The sequence below is a fragment of the Heptranchias perlo genome, chromosome 20, assembly GCF_035084215.1.
Source record: "Heptranchias perlo isolate sHepPer1 chromosome 20, sHepPer1.hap1, whole genome shotgun sequence".
Classification (NCBI taxonomy): domain Eukaryota; kingdom Metazoa; phylum Chordata; class Chondrichthyes; order Hexanchiformes; family Hexanchidae; genus Heptranchias; species Heptranchias perlo.
Genome location: NC_090344.1, coordinates 28,046,032 through 28,067,544, shown reverse-complemented (window position 1 = coordinate 28,067,544; position 21,513 = coordinate 28,046,032). Strand labels below are relative to the sequence as shown.

Genomic DNA, 21,513 nt, shown 5'->3' with positions numbered 1-21,513 from the left:
ATGATGGGGGATTCGGCGATGGTAATGCCGTTTAATGTCAAGGGGAGGTGGTTCGACTCTCTCTTGTTGGAGATGGTCATTGCCTGGCACTTGTCTGGCGCCAATGTTACTTGGCACTTATCAGCCCAAGCCTGGATGTTGTCGAGGTCTTGCTGAATGCGGGCTCGGACTGCTTCATTATTTGAGGGATTGCGAATGGAACTGAACACTGTGCAATCATCAGCGAACGTCACCATTTCTGACCTTATGATGGAAGGAAGGTCATTGATGAAGCAGCTGAAGATGGTTTGGCCTAATGCACTGCCCTGAAGAACTCCTGCAACAATGTCTTGGGGGTGAGATGATTGGCCTCCAACAACCACTCCCATCTTCCTTTGTGCTAGTTATAAATCCAGCCACTCGAGAGTTTTCCCCTGATTCCCATTGACTTCAATTTTATTAGGGTTCCTTGATGCCACACTCGGTCAAATGCTGCCTTGATATCAAGGGTCTGTACCTCTCACCTCACCTCTGGAATTCAGCTCTTTTGTCCATGTTTGGACCAAGGCTGTAATGAGGTCTGGAGCTGAGTGGTCCTGGCGGAACCCAAACGAGCATCGGTGAGCAGTTTATTGGTGAGTAAGTGCCCCTTAATAGCATTGTCGACGACACCTTCCATCACTTTGCTGATGATCGAGAGTAGACTGATGGGGCGGTAATTGGCCGGATTGGATTTGTCCTGCTTTTTTGGACAGGACATACCTGGGCAATTTTCCACATTGTCGGGTAGATGCCAGTGTTGTAGCTGTACTGGAACAGCTTGGCGAGAGGGGCGGCTAGTTCTGGAGCACAAGACTTCAGCACGACAGCCGGGATGTTGTCCGGGCCCATCGCCTTTGCTGTATCCAGTGCACTCCAGCCGTTCCTTGATATCACGTGGAGTGAATCGAGTTGGCTGAAGATTGGCTTCTGTGATTTTGGAGATATCGGAAGGAGGCCCAGATGGATCATCCACACGGCACTTCTGGCCGAAGATGGTTGCAAACGCTTCAGCCTTGTCTTTTGCACTCACGTGCTGGGCTCTGCCATCATTGAGGATGGGGAGGTTTACAGGGCCTACTCCTCCCATGACTTGTTTAATTATCCACCACCATTCACGACTGGATGTGGCAGGACTGCAGAGCTTTGATCTGATCCGTTGGTTGGGAATCGCTTCGCTCTGTCCATAGCATGTTGCTTCCGCTGTTTAGCTTGCATGTCGTCCTGAGTTGTAGCTTCACCAGGTTGAAACCTCATTATTTGGACGCCTGGTGTTGCTCCTGGCATACTCTTCTACACTTCTCATTGAACCAGGGTTGATCCACTGGCTTGTTGGTAATGGTAGAGTGAGGGATATGCCGATCCATGAGATTACAGATTGTGCTGCAGCTGATGGCCCACAGCAACTCATGGATGCCCAGTTTTGAGCTGCTGGATCTGTTCTGCATCTATCCCATTTAGCACAATGGTAGTGTCACCCAACACGTTGGATGGTATCCTGAGTGCGAAGACGGGACTTCCTCACCATGAGGACTGTGCAGTGGTGTCATGGAACAGATGCATTTGCGACAGGTAGATTGGTGAGGACGAGGTCAAGTAAGTTTTTCCCTCGTGTTGGTTCGCTCAACACCCAACGCAGGCCCACTCTCGCAGCTCTATCCTTCAGGACTCGACCAGCTCGGTCAGCAGTGGACATTGAAGTCTCCCACCCAAAGTACAATCTGTGCCCCTGCTACCCTCATTGCTTCCTCCAAGTGGTGCTCAACATGGAGGATAACTGATATCATCAGCTGAGGGAGGACGGTAGCTGGTAATCAGCAGGAGGTTTCCTTGCCCATGTTTGACCTTATGCCATGAGTTTTCATGGGGTCCAGAGTCAATGTTGAGGACTACCCAGGGCCACTCCCTCCTGACTGTATGTCACTGCACCGCCACCTCTGGTCGGATCTGTCCTGCCGGTGGGACAGGACATACCCAGGGATGGTGATGGAAGAATCTGGGACGTTGGCTGAAAAGCATGATTCTGTGAGCATGGCTGTGTCAGGCTCTTGCTTGACTCGTCTGTGGGACAGCTCCCCCAATTTTGGCACAAGTCTCCAGATGTCAGTGAGGAGGGCTTTGCGGGGTTGCTGGGCTTGTTTTGACCTTTGTCGTGTCCCGTGCCGAGTGGTCCGTCCGGTTTAATTCTTATTATGACTTTTTTTTCAGCGGGATTTATACAGCTGAGTTGCTTGCTGGGCCATTTCAGAGGGCAATTAAGAATCAACCACATTGCTGTGGGTCTGGAGTCACATATCGGCCAGACCGGGTCAGGTCGGCAGGTTTCTTTCTTTGAAGGATATTCGTGAAGCAGATGTGTTTTCACGACAATCCGGTAGTTTCATAGTAACCCATTACTGATACCAGTATTTTAATTCCAGATTTTATTTAATTAATTGAAATTAAATTCCTCAGCTGCCGTGGCGGGATTTGAACTTATGACTTGGAGAATTATTCAGCCAGGCCTGCTTGATTACTATTTCAGTAACATTACCACTCTGCTACCGTACCGTATCTGGACAATAACATATTGATTTCACTCTGTTTATTAATTAGTATTAAAAAACCCGCATTCCCACCGGTCACACGGAGATGGGGCCTATTTTTAATAAACTATTATAGGTGACGTTGGTTCTAAAAAATAAAGGTGACTAAAAAAGCAAAAAAAAAAACAAATAATGCGATTTGGTTCCAGTTTGGTTGTGATGAAGAAATAAAGTTGTCGTTGGACCCAGTCTCACCTTTATTCTGCCATTAAAAACAGGCCCATCCGTGTGAGCCGTGCGAATGCGGGTTGATGTTCGGGAGCTCGTGGGCCACGGACTCTGCCTCAGGCTGATTGGGACATTCCGTTACTGCGGGTTAAACAGCGCTGCTATAAAAAGGGGGAGTCGGCTTTCTATTATCATTTACTTAGGAGAGTTCGCTTGTTATAATGGAGGGGTTGGGGATGCTCGGTTTGTTATTTGTTGTAATCTGTTCAGCTCAGCCGCCCTCTCTTCTTTTCCCCGCCGATAAATGTTGGTTATCTCCTGAAAACCGCAAAGACTGCGGATTTCCGGGAATTGAAGCTAGTGAGTGTGTGCAGAGAGGCTGCTGCTTCGATGCGGGGAATCGGGATGCGCCGCCGTGTTTCTATTCACTGGACAATCTGCCAGGTGGGTGTATTCTTGGTCCGTCTATATTCTGGGCCAAGACTTTCCAGGGTCACCCGCAATCCAGCTGCTCTGCTTCCCTGGACAGTTTCATCTCTCGCCTTGTCCGACAACGCCAGTTGGAAATTCAAACGTTTCCAGTCCGGAGAGTGGAACCGGTGGTGGGATTGGGAGCTTCCAATCCCGCAGAGCAGATTTGATGGTGGGATTGGGGGGGCTGTTAATCAGATACAGAAAGGGCAATAGTTAATCGCCCTTTGACCCAGTATCTGCAGTTCGAATCATTCTACTGTTGCTCCGTGACTTGGGAGTCACACTGAGGAAGGGCAGAGTGAACGAGCTCCGGCCCCTGCTGTCACTGACCATTTGGATTTGATATTTGATTTCTATCGGAGATGCGGGCAATTTAAATCCAAGCAGCGCGGTGATGAGCTGTAGTTGGTCCACTGGTTTCCATTAGACAGATAATGGGACGGGACGGGATAGAAACTGAAACATGGATGGGGTTTGTCCCCCCTCCCGGTAACGGTCCCCTTGACCCTCCCCGTGGGGCAACTAACCGCCTTTCATTGACTCTCTTGCAGTCTGCACCAAGGATGGGCGGGTCCTGATCGCGATCTCCAAGGATTTGACGCTGCCTCCTGTAAACCTAACAACCCTCCATCTGAAGGATGGAGACGGAGCTGAGTGCAGTCCAACCGTGGCCTCTGCAGACACTGTGCTCTTTCAGTTCGCAGTCACTGAATGTGGCGCTACTCAGCGGGTAGGTATTGCGGGCTGGGAGCCCCATCGATGGCTCAGTTCGGGACTGATGGTCTTCTGTCTCTTGTAGCTGGACGGGGTGAACATCCTGTATGAAACGGATGTGTTGGGTGAGTTTGAGATCTTGGATGGCGCTTTGGGATCGGTGACCCGGGACAGCCCTTTCAGGTGAGAATAGGAGCACATTCAGCGGGTAGAGACAGTGAGGAGCTGAATTCTGCAGCCGTGTCCGTTCTCTTGCAGGCTCCATGTCCAGTGCAATTACAAGGGAAGCCAGGAGTCTGATCTGCAGGTGAAGCCCAGAGTTTACACCCTTTCTCCACCACTGCCTGCCACTGAGGCCGGGATCCTGCTTCTGGAGCTGAGAATAGCGAGAGGTAACGAGTGCTCGCTGATAGTAGTGTCCAACTTCAAGCTCTCTCCAAATAGTGCCCACCCTTCATTTTTCTCTTTCCAGATGGTGGCTACCGGAGCTGGTATGTGGCCAGTGACTACCCGATCCTGAGTGTGCTCCGGGACCCCGTGTTTGTGGAGGTTCGTGTTCTGAACCGGAACGATCCGTCCCTTGTGCTGGTGCTCAATGACTGCTGGGCGACCCCCACCCCCGAGCCGTATTCGGGGATCCGATGGGACCTCCTGGTGGACAGGTGAGGGAGTGTGGGGATTGGGGAGGGTGCGACATGGGCGGATGTTAATACAGATCGTCACTGGAGTCCGAGTTAATGATGGCGGGGGGGGGGGGTGCGGAGAGATAGTCCTTCGAAGTTGATATTTTGTTCCAGACGCTGGTGGAATAGGTTTGATGTAACCGTGTGACTCCCTCTCTGTCTCTGTTCCAGGTGCCCCTTTGCTGGTGATAACTACAAAACCCGCCTCCTCCCGGTAAACGCTGCTTCCCATTTGCTGTTCCCAACTCACCATAATCGTTTTGTAGTCCGCACGTTCGCTTTCTGGGACCGAGTTTCGGGCCGGGCTCTGACCGGGGAGGTGAGTTTCCTTCAGTGCTTCTTTCCCGGTCACTTGGTATCACTTGTTCCCTGGCTCTTAAGTGAGTCGGTTGACTAGAAGCATCAATCTGCTGACTAACCTGTGGGACTGACCATACCGCACTGTCCCTTTGCAGGTTTATTTCCACTGCAGTGCTGAGGTTTGCTACCCTTCCACCGGAGAGAACTGCACGGCTCCCTGCAGCCCCAGTAAGTACCTGTGATCTGACTAGAGACTCCACCCTGATGGGGAGGGGTGGGTGTGGGACATCTGGACATGGGGCTCCCACAGCAAGGGGCCGAACACTGGGCACAGGGTGAATGTCCCGAACCTGGCGGTTCTGGGAACTTGTCCAGTTCCATTCGGTGCAGGTTTCCATTCGAATAGCAATCTAGGGCAGCGGGTCAGTAATTGTGAAGGATGCTCTGATCCTTGAGCTGGGATGAATGAGGTATTTTTGGTTCCTTGCTACTTGCCCGGATGCTGAGCTGCCCTCCTTGCCGACCCCTGAGGAGCAGAATCCTCCCATTTTTGGCATGGGTGTGTTCCACATCCGGTTCGGAATAGTCCACCCTTGGCCTTGGAGAACATTAAACCAGCATCTAACTATCATTCTGACACTGGGAATTCAGGGTGGAACCGAACCGTTGTCCCGGGGCCGGACACCTGGCCAATCGTGAGTGTCTCAAAACTGCGGGTCAAAGTAGTGCATCGAACAGTGTCTCCTTCACCAGGAGACCAGACTGGCCATTGTGGCAGCAGCAATTGCGAACTCTGCTCAGTTTGCACGTCCTTCTGAGAATCCGTTTGGTGAGAACCGGATGGAATCATAGCCGGAACTGTAATCTCCAAACTCTGTCCGGTACCCAGGGCCCTGACGTGTTTTGCATGAGGCCATCTGATTCAGGATTTCCAGACAGCTGAAGATTTAATCATTCACCATGAACTCTTGTCTCTTTCTCTCCTTCGCCCCAGAGAGGCGAAGAAGTGCCGATGACCAGTCTGGGGTATTGGTGACCGCTGATGGACCCATCCTTTTCCTGGAAGGTGAGGCGAGATTGGCTGCTCTGATCCACCAGGACGAGAAAGGTAAAGCAGGGAGCTCCACATGTGTCTCGTGATGGAGTAACTGGTGCCCATCTAACCCTGGCTTCTCCCCACAGATACTGCTGTTGATTCCCCCTTCCGTGTTCCTGGATTCGCGGTTGGGGTAGCGCTGCTCTCCGTGGCCCTGTTGGTCGGGACTGTTGCTATATGGAAAATGGAGCAGGGCCGCAGGGTGGGCTCCGAGTGCAGCTCCATGGAACTGTAGATGTCTGTTGGATAATAAAATCCTGTTATAGATGATTGCTGGTCTCGTGTTATCTTCCAAATGCTCGCTGGGTTGTACTCTTTGCAGTGAGTTAACTTGGTGTCTGGTTTGAGAGTTGTTTTTGCTGCAGCCAACAATTGCAACCTTCCCCAATTCGGAATGAGATCCGGGTCAAAGCTATGGTGGGTTTGTCGTAAAATGGTGCCGGGAAGGAATTACTCGTTCCCTTGTCTCTAACTCTGCTCCTGTGGGTTGGTTCTGGGCCCATATCTCTGGAATTGCCACTTCCCTGAGGGCATCGATTGACCAGTTTGCCAAGCCGGGAGAATGTTCGGCTCTCTCCTTGCACGACCACTGGTTGCTGGTCTCTCTCCGGCTACAGGAGCAGGAGAATAGACGAGATGATTGCGTGGCTACAGGGATGGTGTAGGAGGGAGGGATTTAAATTCGTGAGACTTTGGGACCGGTTCTGCGGAAGATGGGACGGGTAACACCGGACCGGACCGATGTCCTCATGGGGGCTGTTTGCTGGTGCTTTTGGGGCAGGTTCAAACTAGAATGGCAGGGGGATGGGAACCAGAGCAGGAAGACGGAGGAGAGGGAAACAATGATAGAAACGAAACAGAACGGGAAGAAGCAACAGTGGCAGGCAGAGAAAACATACTGATAAACACATGGGTCCATAGTGCAAAATAATAAGATGACTAGCAATCTTGAACAGTCTCAAGGTGTTCATGTGCGGATCATTTGCAATAAGGTTGATTAATTTACATCGCAGATAGGTATTAACGGGTATGATATAGTTGCGATTATGGAGACATTGCTGCATGGTGACTAAGTATGTGAACTGAACATCCAGGTGTATTCAATATTTAGGAAGGACAGGCAAAAATGGAAAGGAGGTGGGGTAGCGTTGTTAGTAAAGGAGGAAATCAATGCAATAGTGAGTAAGGATATTGGCTCGGAAAATCACGATTTGGAATCTATGGATGGAGTTAACACCAAGGGGCAGAAAACGTTGTTAGGAGTTGTCTATTGGCCCCAAACAGTAGTGGAGATGTAGTGGAGGGCATTAAACAGGAAATTAGAGAAACAGGCAAGAAAGGTAAACCATAATCAGACTTAAATTTACATACAGCTTGGTCAAACCAAATTAGCAATAATAGTGGGGGAGGAATTCCTGGAGTCTAGAAATAAATTATGTACACTCATACATTGAGGAACCAACTAGCGAACAGGCGATCTGAGATTGGGTATTGTGCGATGAGAAAGGATTGATTCACAATCTTGTGCGGGCTCCCTGAGGGAAGAGCGTCCGTTACATGATAGAATTCATCATTAAGATGGAGAGTGAAGTAGTTAAATCCGAAACTAGGGTGCTGAATCCAAATGAAGGAAATTACGAAAGTGAGTTGGCTCGGATAGATTGGAGAACTTGACAAAAAGGGATGACGGTGGATATGCAATGGCTAATATATAAAGAACATGTGGAGAAATTATAACAATTATTAATTCCTGTCTGGCACAAAAATAAAACAGGAAAGGTGGCTCAACCGTGGCTTATAAAAGAAATTAGCCATTAGTTCCAAAGAGGAGACATGTAAAATTGCCAGAAAAAGCTGCAGGCCTGAGGATTGGGAGCAGTTTAGAATTCAGCAAAGGTGGACTCAGAGGGGGAAAAGTAGAGTATGAGTAATCTAGCCGGCAACACACAAACTGACTGTAAAAGTTTCTATAAATGTCAAGAGAAAGAGATTAGTGAAGACAAATGTAGGTCCCTTACAGTCAAATGCGGAACAAAGAAATGGGAGAACAACTAAACACATACTTTGGTTCTGTCTTCAAAGGAGGACACAAACAACCTTCCAGAAATGATAGGGGAGTAAGGGTCTACTGAGGGAGAAACCGAAGGAAACCAGGATTAGTTTTAAAGAAAAAGTGCTCGGGAAATTAATGGGGCTAAAGGCTGACAAATCCCCCGGGCCTGATAATCGACATCCCAGAGTACTAAACGAAATGGCCCTGGAAATAATGCATGCATTGGTGATCATCTTCCAAAATTCTACAGACTCGAACAGTTCCTACAGATTGGAGGGTGGCAAATGTTACCCCACTATTGAAAAAACGAGGAAGAAAAAACATGCAATTACTGATCAGTTAGCTTAACATCAGTCGTGGGGAAAATGCTCGAGTCTATTTTAAAAGATGCGATAACAGAACGCTTGGAAGGCATTAACGGGATTGGACAAAGTCAGCATAGGTTTATGAAAGGGAAATTATGCTTAACAAATCTACTAGACTTTTTTGAGGAGGTAACTTGTAGAATAGATAGGGGTGAACCAGTGGATGTGGTGTACTTGGATTTTCAGAAGGCTTCTGATAAGGTCCCACACAAAAGGTTAGTGTGCAAATTTAAAGCACATCGGATAGGGGGAATATACTGGCATGGATTGAGAATTGGTTGACAGACAGGAAAGAGTAGGAATAAATAGGTCTTTTCCCGGGTGGCAGGCAGTGACCAGTGGGGTACCGCAGGGATCAGTGCTTGGGGTCCCAGCTATTCACAATATATGTCAATGATTTGGATGAGGGAACGAAATGTAACATTTCCAAGTTTGCAGATGACACAAAGCTGGGGTGGAATGCGAGCTGTGAGGAGGATGCAGAGAGGGTCCAATGTGATTTCGACAAGTTGGGTGAGTGGGCAAGAACATGGCAGATGCAGTATAACGTGGATAAATGAGGTTATCCACTTTGGTTGTAAAAACAGAAATGCAGATTATTATCTGAATGGTGATAGATTGGGAAAATGGGGAGGTGCAACGAGACCTGGGTGTCCTTGTACACCAGTCGCTGAAAGCGAGCATTCAGATGCAGCAAGCAGTTAGGAAGACGAATGGTATGTTGGCGTTCATTGCAAGAGGATTTGAGTAGAGGAGCAGGAATGTCTTACTGCAGTTGTACAGGGCCTTGGTGAGACCCCATCTGGAGTATTGTGTGCAGTTTTGTTCTCCATATCTGAGGAAGGATGTCCTTGCTATGGAGGGAGTGCAACGAAGGTTTACCAGACTGATTCCTGGGATGGCAGGATGATGTATGACTAGGCCTATATTCACTGGAGTGCAGAAGAATGAGGGGTGATCTTATCGAAAGATATAAAATTCCATCAGCACTAGATGCAGGGAGGATGTTCCCGTTGGTTGGGGAGTCCAGAACCAGGGGTCACAGTCTCAGGATAGGGGGTATGTCATTTAGAACCGAGGTGAGGAGAAATTTCTTCACTGAGGTTGGTGAACCTGTGGAATTCTCTCCCACAGAAGACAGTGGAGGCCAAGTCATTAGACGTGTTCAAGAAGGAGATAGATATATTTCTTAATGCTCAAGGGATCTGGGGAAAAAGCGGGAACAGGGTACTGAGTTAGACATCAGCCATGATCATTTTGAATGGCGGAGCAGGCCAGATGGGCCGAATGATTTATTCTTGCTCTTATTTTCTATGTTTCTAAGAAATTGATAAAGATACAACAGTCTGAACCCCCAACAGAATATGACGTGTAGCATAGATATTAATGAGAGGAAGTGAGAAGCGTTCCCGTGAATTGGCTCCGTGGCTTAGTTGGTTAAAGAACTCTGGTCCTAGATTCAACTCCCCGTGGTGCTTTTGTGGAATTTATGATGTGTAGTGAATTTGACCAGCAAAAACATCGTGCGGTGTTTGTACTTTGTTCAGGGTCCAATACGGAACTTCTCAGAATATCTCTTCAAAATGCCCTTTTATTTTACAGACTGACCTCTCATAGAATGTGAGCGTAACATCTTAATGTCAGGACACGTTCTTGTTTCTGGGCTCGTTGAGGTCGGGTATAATTCTCGATTCGAGGTTCATATTCCGGAGAATCCCCAATTTAGCCTGAGAATTTTTATCTTGAGTTGCGGTTCAGACTTTGCAAAGAGGGAAAAGAAGTCCACAAATCACTCCGCCTCAATCTCAAACGCTTTCGGAAGAAGTTCAGTTCAAACAATCACCACCTTTCAAGGCACGTCAATGACCTACACTTTCATTGAACGAGCTTTGCTTGCAATTGCATTCGACCTTGAAACCGGTCTGGCCTTTCATCTCACTGAAGCAGAGTCTGGCCGCTTTGTATCTGTGAGCATGTCACTGACGAGGTTTGCTTGATATTGGTCTCTTTCAATTTTAAAAATTTTACCAAGCCTCGGAGAAGAAACCGAAAAACTGAGTAGGGAGAGGTTGGATAGACTGAGACTTTTTTCCCTGGAGAGTAGGAGGTTTAGGGGTGAACTGAAAGAAGTCTATAAAATAATGAGGGGCATCGATAAGGCAGATAGTCAAAATCTTTTCCCAAAGGTAGGGGAGTCTATAACGAGGGGGCATAGATTTCTGGTGAGAGGGGAGAGATACAAAAGGGTCAAGAGGGGCAATTTTTTCACTCAAAGGGTGGTAAGTGTCTGGAACGAGCTGCCAGAGGCAGTAGCAGAGGCGGGTACAATTTTGTCTTTTAAAAAGCATTTGGACAGTTACATGGGTAAGATGGTATAGAGGGATATGGGCCGAGTGCGGGCAATTGGGTCTAGCTTAGTTGTATAAACTGGGCGACATGGACATGTTGGGCCGAAGGGCCTGTTTCCATGTTGTAAACTTCTATGATTCTAATCGAATTGTCCCTGCAAGTGAAGAATTGAAGGGATTGGTGCAACAAGCAGATCTGGAAAATGCACAGGTGCGGTCGCTCAGGAATTTCAAATCCACCCTCTCGCCACTCAGCGATCATATTAACTGAACTTTACACTGGCCCAGTGTCACCGCGCTGAAATCGAGTATTTCTCCGGCACGTTTCTCTTAACTTCACAGTTGCTGGTTTAAGATTGAAGACCGGCTCGTTGGATTTTCACTCCTGCAAGCTTCAACCAATCATTTTGGAGAAGTAAACTGACAGTAGACAACTGTTATATTGGTGACTGCAATCTTAAAGTTTAGCTCAGTGAGTTATTGGTTTAGCAGGTGATCTCTTCGTCTTTTTCGGTGGTGCTATCACTTAGCGAGAAAGTTTGATGGTTCGAACCCTTATTTCATTGTCCCGAAGGATTCATCGCCTCAAATTTCCAGGGTTTCAATGTGTGTTTGGTCTGCAAGAAAATGTATCGTGATCATAGCCGGCTGCGCAGGGCTGATATTCCACCACTTACCCTGTGGTCGGAGAGCAGGCACATGAAACATAGAAAGGAATGGAAATCACAATTCAGAACCCATTTCTTTTATGCGGGTTTATTTTAAATCAGTTAAATCCTGCCTCAAATAGTCGACTCAGGACTGTCACACAAACAGGTTAAATCTTCATAGAATATTTACGACAGTCATTTTTAGACTGGACGCCGCACGGCCACTTTGCTGTCAGTGAAGGGAGACAAGAAAGACCAAAGTGCCGTTTGCCCCTCTCAGTGTGGCCCTGAAGGACTGTGTCCAGGCTGAAGTTCTGTTCCCACCGGATGATCCTCCCCCCAGATTGTCCTTTCAAAGCTCCAGTCAGGTGATGCTAAGCACTCACGTGGGAAAGACCAAAATCTACAACAAAGTGTTTAAAACAAAGCTGATTTATTTAACAGATATCCAGAATATTAAACTCCAGCCCAGTTATAGGGGTTATTAACATCAGCAGAAACAAACACCAAATATCAGAATGAACATGGTTCAGTCCTGGATATGATTAACAGCAGATGCCGACCCCTGCAGTCACTTGTCAACTCGCTGGTGTCTCAGCACGTCTGATAACTGAGCGAATCCCTTCACACACATGGAATCATAGAAAGTTACAGAACAGAAGGAAGCCATTCGGCCTATCGTGTCAATGCCGGCCGAAAAAGAGCTATCCAACTTAATCCCACTTTCCAACACTTGATCCATAGCCCTGTAGATTACGGCACATCCAAGTACTTTTTAAATGAGTTGAGGATTTACTGCCTCGACCACCGTTTCAAACAGTGAGTTCCAGACCCCTAACACCCTGTCCGCTTCTGTGTATCCTGTTACTTTTTCACTGCTGTCCGGAAGTCGATGAACAACTCCCACCAAAGTCTTGTATTCTATTCTGTTACTAATTTCTACGCAAAGCCTTTCTACTGCGTGCTCACCTTTACTGATACGTCTTCTTTCTTATGCAGTAATAATATCCCTCCTCAATATCGCTACTCCACCACCTTTTCCAATGTCCCTATCCTTTCTAAATGGCTTATAACTTGAAATATTTATCTGCCAATCATGCCCAGTTTGTGGTCAGGTCTCAGTGATGAGCACTACGTCATGCACTATAAGCTGAATTTACGCTTCGAATTCACTTGTTTTATTTCTTATGCTACGTACATTAGTGTATAGAACGTTTAATTGGGCATTGGAACGTGTCCTACCCTTATGCCCTGATGTTGTGTTTAACACACTTGGTAAATAAGGTTGGTGAGCTGCAGACACAAGTGGTAACATGGGATTATGTTATAGTGTCAATAATGGAGACCTGGCTCAAACAAGCGGAGGAGTGGCCACTTAAATATTCCTGGCTACAACGTATTAAGGAAAGGCAGGGAAAAAAAGGAGGTGTGTGGGGGGGGTGGGGTGTAGAGGGGAGCAGGTACGATTGATCAAAAATACTGTTACAGAGGTAGAAAGGGTCGCCATGCTGAAGGGTTCAAAGGCAGAATCTATTTGTTTAGAATTAAGGAACAATTGAGGAGCTATTGCGCTGGTGGATGCATTCTTTAGGCGACCAAATAGTGGGAAGGAGATAGAAGAGCAAATTGCAGAAAGATGCAATAATTTTAAAGTAGTGATAAAAGGGAACTTCATTTATCCGAACAGAGACTGGGAAATGGCAGTGTAAAAGTCAAAGGGGGCGAGCAATTCCTGAAATGTGTCCAAGAGAACTTTCCTAATCCGTATGTTTTCAGCCCAACGAGGAAGGAAGCAGTGTTGGATTTATTTCGGGGAAAGAAGTGGGGCAAGTGGAGCATGATTCAGTGGGGGAGCATTTGAAGCAGGTTTAGTGTAGTGCTGGAAAATGCAAGGAAAAATCAAGTATGAAAATACTCAACTGGGAAGAGCGAATTTCAGCGAGTTGAAAAGGGATCGGGTCCAGGTGGATTGGAATCAATGATTGGCAGGGAAAAGAGTAAATGAGCAATGGGAGTCTTTGAGTGAGGAGATAGTTCGGGTACAGACTGGACACATTCTTACTCGGGGAAAGGTTGGGCATGCAAAACTCGAGCTCCCTGGATGACAACAGAGTATTTGAGTCAGCATTCTGAATACCAATGTCCGGACAGGTGTGCCCGCGGTTATCAACCACAACCTCGTCACCTCCACGCTGACAGATAAAAAGCGGCCGCATTCTGCTTCAGTGAGATGAAATCCGAGAGCGGTTTCAAAATCAATTGCGATTGCAAGTAGAATGCATTCAGAGGACGTGAGATTATTGAGACACCTCCAAACACCCTGCCAGTTTGAACAGCAGCTCAAGATCAAAAGTCGGGGGGTAAAAAAAATGAGGGCTCGTCCGGGATTTGAACCCGAGATCTCTCACATATTTCAAGCAACAAACCCGAAGCGAGAATCATACCCCAAGACCAACGAGCCCGCTTGGGGAAAAACAAGCAACAAGCAGTAGTTTCTGAGTAACAGCGGCCACTTTCCCCAAATCTCCTTCAAAGTACCGGAAATAAAAATGTGTCCGGACATAAGTGAAGAATCATAAAGCAATTTCTTCACTGTTGGGTTTTCTTTAGGGCTCCTGACGCTGATAAAGATGATTGGGGACAGTTGATGAGTTAATGGTTGCAAGGGTGCAGATACTCCGGTGCAACGGTGCAGATACTCCAGTGTGAGGGTGCAGATACTCCGGTGTGAGGGTGCAGATACTCCGGTGTGAGGGTGCAGAGACTCTGCTGCAAAGGTGCAGATGCTCGGATTTAAAGGTGCAGATACTCCGGGGTAAGGGGGCAAATACTCGGATTTAAGGATGCAGATACTCGGATGTGAGGATTTGTTGCCGTGACAGAAATGCGGCTTAGAACTGTTGTTATTATCCAAGGCAGCGCTGCAGGATCCTTTCATGATCTCTCACAAATCAACTGAAACCCATCGGAATGTGAATACAATTTTGCGTTTCCAAAATAAAAGGGAGTGACATTCATTGTGGAAACAGTCTGGTGTCTCTCACTGCAGAAATATCCATGTCAGAGTAAAGCGCCTCTCCTGCAACCTTCGGACCTTGTCTGTCAAGAAGAATTCAGATTTCCGCGAAGCGAATCACAGGTCAAATGGTGGAAGATCGGCCGTGCTCAGCTGGCCATCGAAACCGGGCATTTGTTTTGCAGCCAAAACAAACATCAGAAACCAGGAAATGCGAGACCATGAAAATGAAAGTGACCCGACCGTCCCTGGGTGGGCTCGAACCACCAACTTGTCGGTTAATAGCCGAACGCGCTAACCGATTGCGCCACAGAGACAGCATACGTGTTTTACTAAACCACTGATTCAACGAGCTAAAAATGCAGGTTGCAGCGATCAATACAACCTCTCTCGAGTGTCAGTTTACTTTTCCAAAATAAAGTGTGTGAAATTTGCACGAGTGAAAAACTGTGCTCCATTATTCCTGAACATTAAACTCACCTTGCCATTAAACACCTGTATGTTGGAAGACTCAGTCCCCTCGTGGTCGAGAGGATTGATTTCTCGAGCTGTGATTCGCCATTCTCTATTCCAGTAATATTCAGGTTTGCTGAAAATGAGATGAGATGAAATGAGCAGGTCCGACGGTGTCTACAAAGTTGTCTCTTGCACTTACAGTGAAGCGGACTGCAGTTTTCACTCTTAAACCAGTAACGATGATGTTAAGAAAAAGCGTGGCCGAGAAATACCCGATTTCAGCGCGGTGACACTGGGTCAGAGTAAAGTTCAGTTCATGCGATTGCCGAGTGGCGAGAAGGTGGATTTGGAACTCCTGTGAGGCTGCGCTGCGAGTTGTCCAGATCTGCTTGGAGCGATATTCACTTCAATTCATCACTGACAGGGACAATTTGATTCTAAGTTTCTTTTTCTCTGCTGCTTGGTGAGATTTCAAAAGTTGTAAACGACCCCAAACTCGTCACTTACACTCTGACAGATGCAACGCGGTCACACTCTTCACTTCAGTGAGATGAAAGCTGGGAGCGATTTCACGGTCGAATGCAATGGCGAACAAAACTCATTCCAAGAAAGTGCTGTTCACTGAGGTGCCTTTAAATTCCTGATTGTTTGCACTGAACTTCTTCCCAAAGCGTTTGAGATTCACGTGGAGCGATTTGGGGACTTCATTTCACTCTTTGCAAAAGTTTCAACCGCAGGTCAAAATCAAATGTCGAGGGCAGAATGAGACGCCTTCATGAAATTTGAGAACCAGAGAAGCAGACTTTAGAGCAAGGTTCTGTTTATTGTGAAAAAGCAGATAAAATATTCATTCCGGAACGATCCAGAATCTGATCAGCTCGAAAAGTAACGGTTACCCCGTGATTTGAACACGCAGCCTTCTGGTGACGCAATAAGTAATGAAGATTGAAGCAGGAAGTTGAAAATTGGGAATTGATTGATTCAGTGAGTGGGCAAAACTGCCGCAAATATAGTTCAATGTGGGGGAGAGCGAGGTCATCCACTTTAAATCTAAGAAAGATAAATAAGAATGTTGTATAAATGGTGAGAAACTGGGAAGTGTGGAGGAGCAGAGATATTTCGGGGTCCAAGTGCAGAAAGCGCTGCCAACTAGCGTACAGGTACAGAAATTAATTGAAATGTCTAATGGACCGTCAGTACGGCCGGTTAACTCAGTTGCTTCGAGTGTGTTGCAACGCCTCAATCACGGATTCGATTCTTATAATTTACTTTATTTATTTCGGCTTTCTTTAACTTTTTTAAAATCGAAGCCTACATAAAAAAATATATAAAGACAGATTCGAGGGGACAGTTTTTTGAATAATATCCATTGCCACTTTGCCCCTGGACCGGAGAAACACGTCTTTCTTTTTATTCGTTTTTTTGTTAGCAACTGAACCTGTGACGCAATGGCTAGTGTGTTGGACTTCTATTTGTTTTGTTTGATAAGCCATTCAAAGGTTCTGCATTCGAGTTTCAACGACGTTGGATTTTAGTTCGGGAGCTGGGAAGTGAAATTTTGCACCAAAACCGCAACAGGATCATTAATGTCCGTCAAGGATGTGAAACTGCCCCCGACACTTCATCTTACACAAGTGGCTCCAGTCACACCCGAATTCATGATTCTTAAACCACTCCGAGCTGGATTGGCGAAACTCTATCAAGAAGGAGACTCATCATCTGCTCAGGCCGAAAGTCAATCTGCTGGACTTCCGGCTCTGTCAGTCTGCATGTTCCTTCAGACAGGTTTCTAACTGGACACATGCATCCTGCTGCCGTGGCAGCATTGGTGCTTCAGGGTAGAATTCTTGCTTGAGGAAATTCTGTTCCTGTAAAACTAGCTCCTGAGGTGTGGGATGGAAAGTATCCTGGCTGAGCGGCCTCTGGCGCTGGTTTGAAGCTCCAGTTGAATTCCACGATTTGAAGATGGATCAAAATCATAGTTTGTGTCTACAAAACTGCAGCCTCCCTCCTGTAAACAAGTAATACTAAATATCTCATCTGCTCTTGCAACCGCGTAGTCCGGAGGAACCACATGGCAATTCAGATAAGTAGATGCATTTTGGATCAAACCAATTGTACCTTCAACTCCGGTCGAAATGTTCACAAGGAAAAGGATTGCTTGATCTTGGTGAGACTCGAATTAAAAACCCCGGCATTTCCCGAGCCTGTAACTCATATAAGGACCGATTGCGCCGCTCGAGCCCGGTCACTCTGATCACCTGTCCCACTCTGCTGGAAAGAATCTTAAGGTGAGATGTCCTTACCTGTGGAAACGTGTCCTGTGGATACTTAGTGGTATAATCTGGGCGACATGGACATGTTGGGCCGAAGGGCCTGTTTCCATGTTGTAAGCTTCTGTGTTTCTGTGATTCTGATTGTCGGAATGGTCGGGAACCAGAGGACACAGATTTGAGGTGATTGCAAAAGAACAAAAGGCGATATGAGGAAAAACTTAATTACGCAGCGAGTAGTTCTGATCTGGAATGCGCTGAATGAAAGGGTGGTGGAATCAGATTCAATCGTGACTTAAAAAAGGAATTTGAAGTAAAAAAATACAGAGCACCGGGAAAGGGCCGGGGAATGGGACTATTGGATTGCTCTTATGAAAAGCCGCCACGGGCTGGATTAGCCGAATAGCCTCCTTCTGTGCTGTAACCATTCTATGATTCGATGGACAGAAGCGGTCTGAATGAATGGGCGATCGGTTGTGGGTAGCAGGGAAATTTTCGACTGGTTGTACGGTTGTGTTACCGACGGCTCCTTGTTCTCGGATTATGGTTTTCATTTTGGGCGTTTCACTGATTGATATGTGAGAGGTCCCCAGTTCAAATCCCAGAACTCTCCTGTTTCACTATTTCCAGTGAAGTTTCACTCATTTCTTTCTCACATCTTTTCAGCGTTGCAGAAAGCAGGATTGATTTAATTCTCGAGCATGTTTGAGGTCCAGAGGCAAGAATGCAGCCGGTTTGTCGACGCAACACACAAGGAGAGAGTAAAATGTCTCACGGCGGTGTGCAGATTGAAACTGAAGGTGAATTTATCCCAATTCAGGCGATCTCAGAGGTGCAGAATAAAAATGCTCCTTAATTGGTCGGGAATATGAACCCTGTTCCCTCGCGTGCTAAGTGCAAATTCTACCAGTGAAACAGCAACGTTTTCATGGTATCGGGCTCTCTGTGTCCAGTTGGAAACCTGTTTGAAACAACATATAATTTCACAAATCTCCTCTGAGTACCTTGCGCATTCTGATTTACAGCCGTGCATTACGAGCACTCGCTGCTTGTGATGGCCGAGTGGTTCAGCCGTTACATCTAAAACTCGACAGGGTCTTTCGGTGAAACATTGGAATGCTGCTCGCGGCGCTATTGTTTACAGTTTTGTTCAATGCTCAAATAAATATGAACTGGAGATAACGGGCCTCATTTCCTTCTCTCAGACAGATCCTCCACCGCGGCAGAGCCTTTTAATTGGGAGCCCTATGGTCTCTTGCAAAATTTCAAGGTGCGTGAAGAAAACTTCACAATAATCCACAACTGGAGTATTGTGTCCAATTCTGGGCACCGCACTTTAAGAAGGATGTGAAGGCCACAGAGAGGATGCAGAAAAGATTTACTGGAATGGTTTCAGGGATGAAGGACTTCAGTTACGTGGAGAGACTGGAGAAGCTGGGGTTGTTCTGCTTTGGGCAGGAAGGTTGAGAGGAGATTTGATAGAAGTGTTCAAAATCATGACGGGTTTAGATAAAGTAAATAAACAGAAACTGCTCCCGTTGGCGGAAGGGTCGAGAACCAGAGGACACAGATTTACGGTGGTTGACAAAAGAACCAAAGGCGATATGAGGAAAAACGTTTTAAATCAGCGAGTAGTTATAATCTGGAATAGATCTCCTGAAAGAGTGGTGGAAGCAGATTTAATCGTGACTTTCTAAAAGGAATTGGATAAATATTTGAAGGAAAAATATTTGCGGGTCTATAGGGAAAGAACGGGGGAATGGGACGAACTAGATTGCTCTTAAAGAGAGCAGGGGCAGGCTCAATGGTCCGAATGGCCTCCTTCTGTGCAGTAACGATTCTATGAATGGATCATTCCATCTTTCTCAATCTTCATTTGAAATTCTGCTAACTTGATATTCAGGCTTTTTTTTCCATACTTTTTTCTCCCGACCTCTCCCTGTCTCTGTCTCTCTGTGTTTTCCCCTGATGGACTTCTCAGGCTTCATTGAACGGACAAAGCTCATCGAACCTGCGACACCAGCAGAGAACGGTAAAGATCGAAAGACTGAGACGGTGGGAAAAGTAAAGGACCAACCCAGATGATGAATTCGGAGCCAATGTCCACATATTGATGTCTCTTCGTCCTCATAGTGAAATCATCAGTCCTTTGAGCCCAGTATGAAAACAAAGTCTTGCATTTACAAAGCGCTTTTCACGACATCAAGACGTCCCAAAGCGCTATACATCCAATGAAGTATTTTTGAAGTGTAGTCACTGTTGTACTTGTGGTGGAGTGGATAATCTGCGGATGCCAAGACAGACAACAATGTAGCTTTAGAGCAATTCATTCTGCAATATCTCACTTGATATTACAACTCGCACATTCGAAACGAATGTGGTAAAGAGATGCTAATATTGTTGATATGAAATAGTAAATGTACGTCTTCACATTGCCGTAGATCGGAATAGAAAAAGTGATAGGATGTAGAGAATGGTGGCCGATCGGCTGTGGGTGGCACAGAATTCTGCATTGGTTTCACCCCTCTGTTATCAGTGGCTCGTTGGTCTTGGGGTATGATTCTCGCTTTGGGGATTTGCTGATTTTTATGTGAGAGATCCCGGACGAGCCCTGCGGTGTTACCATTTTTAGATCAAAATCACTAATTGGCTTCTCACGTCTTGTCAGCGGTGTAGTCGGCAGGATTTTCTTAATTCCAGTGCAAGGAGGACAGAATGCAGAGGTTCTGTCGACGACAACACACATGGAGAAAGGAAAATGTCACAAGATGGTGTTCAGATTCAAGCTGAATGTAAATGTATCCCAATTCACGTGACCTCATGAATGGAGAATGAAAATGCTCCTCCAGTGGGCGGTGATAGAACCCCGGTCTCCCGCACAGACAGCAAGAATTATATTACTGAAATAACAAAGTCCGCACAGCAGCCGGCGGCATGGGTTCAATTCGAAACCGATCTAAAAGAACATACAGTCTCAGGGTTCTCCTGTCATAACCTTCTTCATTCTCTTCTGCAGCGGTGTCGGATTTGTCGCTTGCAGCTGCGAGTAGTTATAATCTGGACTTGCAATGTGATTTTCCAACCCAGCTTCGATGCAACACACGTGGAGAATGGAAAATGTCTCGAAATGGTGCGCAGATTGAAGCTGAGGGCGAATGTCGCACAATTCACGTGATCGTATGAATGGAGAATGAAAATAATCCTAAACGAACCGGAAATCGAACCCCGGTTTCTCACGTGATAAATGAGAATTCTATCACCGAAACAGCAAAGTCAGCACATTAACAAGCTGTAAGTTTCCAGTTGAAAACCTGTCTGAGAGAACAAAGTGTCACAGATCTCGTGTGATAACCCGACGCATTCTGATTTTTTGCTGTGCATCATTGAGGTTTCCAGCTGTGATGGCCGAGTGGTTAAGGCGTTGGACTTGAAATCCAATGGGGTTTACCCTGCACAGGTTCGAATCCTGTTCGCAGCGCTATTTTTAAAAGTTTGTTCAGTGTTCAAATTAATATGAACTTGAACGAACGGACCTTGTTCGCTCCCTCAGAGAGGTGCTCCATCGCCAACGACGCTTTAAACTCGGAGCCCAATGATCTCTTGCAAAATTGCAAGACACGTGAAGGAATCTCTCCCAAGCTCCATTCTAATTTCTGCTCGTTCGCAGAACTTGACATTTATACAATTTGTTTCTATGTTTTAATCTCTCCCTGTCTCTGTCTCTTGAATTTGCCTGTTTTCTCCTGATGGACTTCTCAGGCATCGTGAACAGCGAAGAATGATGGAACCTGCAACACCAGCAGAGAAGGGTAAAGATGGAAAGACTGAGACGGTAGGAAAAGAAAAGGTGCAACCCAGCTGATGAATTCGCAATTAATGTCCACACATTTATGTTTCTTCCCCTCACAATGAAAAAATCAGCAATTTGAGTACAGTACACTTATGGTAGAGTGTATAATATGTCGATGTTGAGACCGACAATCGAACCATTGCCGTGGTGATGAAAGCGCCGAATCCTAAACACGAAACCCCAAGGAAACGCTGAAAATTCTTTGCTGCGAACAAGCAGAGCAACGCGGCCTTTCCTACTTGGCCCTTTGTAATTCAGGTCATTTTCCTGCCAGACAAACTGCTCGCACAAAATGGCATTTTCTGTTCGAAATAATATCGCAACAGAGGTGATGTTCAGGCAATGACATCACCAAGTGCAAGTAGGCATGGACATGAAATGGAAAGTGAGGTAAAATACGACCACAAGCTGCTGATGGACATGTTTCCATTTCCAAAATTCACGCACCGAATGCAGCTCCTGGG

The 21,513-nt window shown here is 46.5% G+C and overlaps 1 protein-coding gene and 2 non-coding genes across 3 annotated transcripts; 2 read left to right on the top strand and 1 right to left on the bottom strand.

Annotated features, from left to right (window-relative positions):
* The first annotated feature begins 2,984 nt into the window (after positions 1-2,984).
* Positions 2,985-6,378, top strand: LOC137336099 (zona pellucida sperm-binding protein 4-like). The gene is made up of 9 exons (XM_068001587.1): positions 2,985-3,215; positions 3,797-3,975; positions 4,045-4,142; positions 4,218-4,351; positions 4,432-4,621; positions 4,814-4,961; positions 5,098-5,170; positions 5,937-6,050; positions 6,125-6,378. The coding sequence occupies exons 1-9, from the start codon at positions 2,993-2,995 to the stop codon at positions 6,271-6,273; spliced, it is 1,308 nt and encodes a 435-aa protein (XP_067857688.1). The 5' UTR covers positions 2,985-2,992; the 3' UTR covers positions 6,274-6,378.
* An 8,335-nt stretch (positions 6,379-14,713) lies between these two features.
* Positions 14,714-14,787, bottom strand: trnan-auu (transfer RNA asparagine (anticodon AUU)). Its single transcript has one exon. It is a non-coding gene; the product is annotated as a tRNA-Asn (tRNA).
* A 5,807-nt stretch (positions 14,788-20,594) lies between these two features.
* On the top strand, positions 20,595-20,677 carry trnas-uga (transfer RNA serine (anticodon UGA)). Its single transcript has one exon. It is a non-coding gene; the product is annotated as a tRNA-Ser (tRNA).
* The last annotated feature ends 836 nt before the right edge of the window (positions 20,678-21,513 follow it).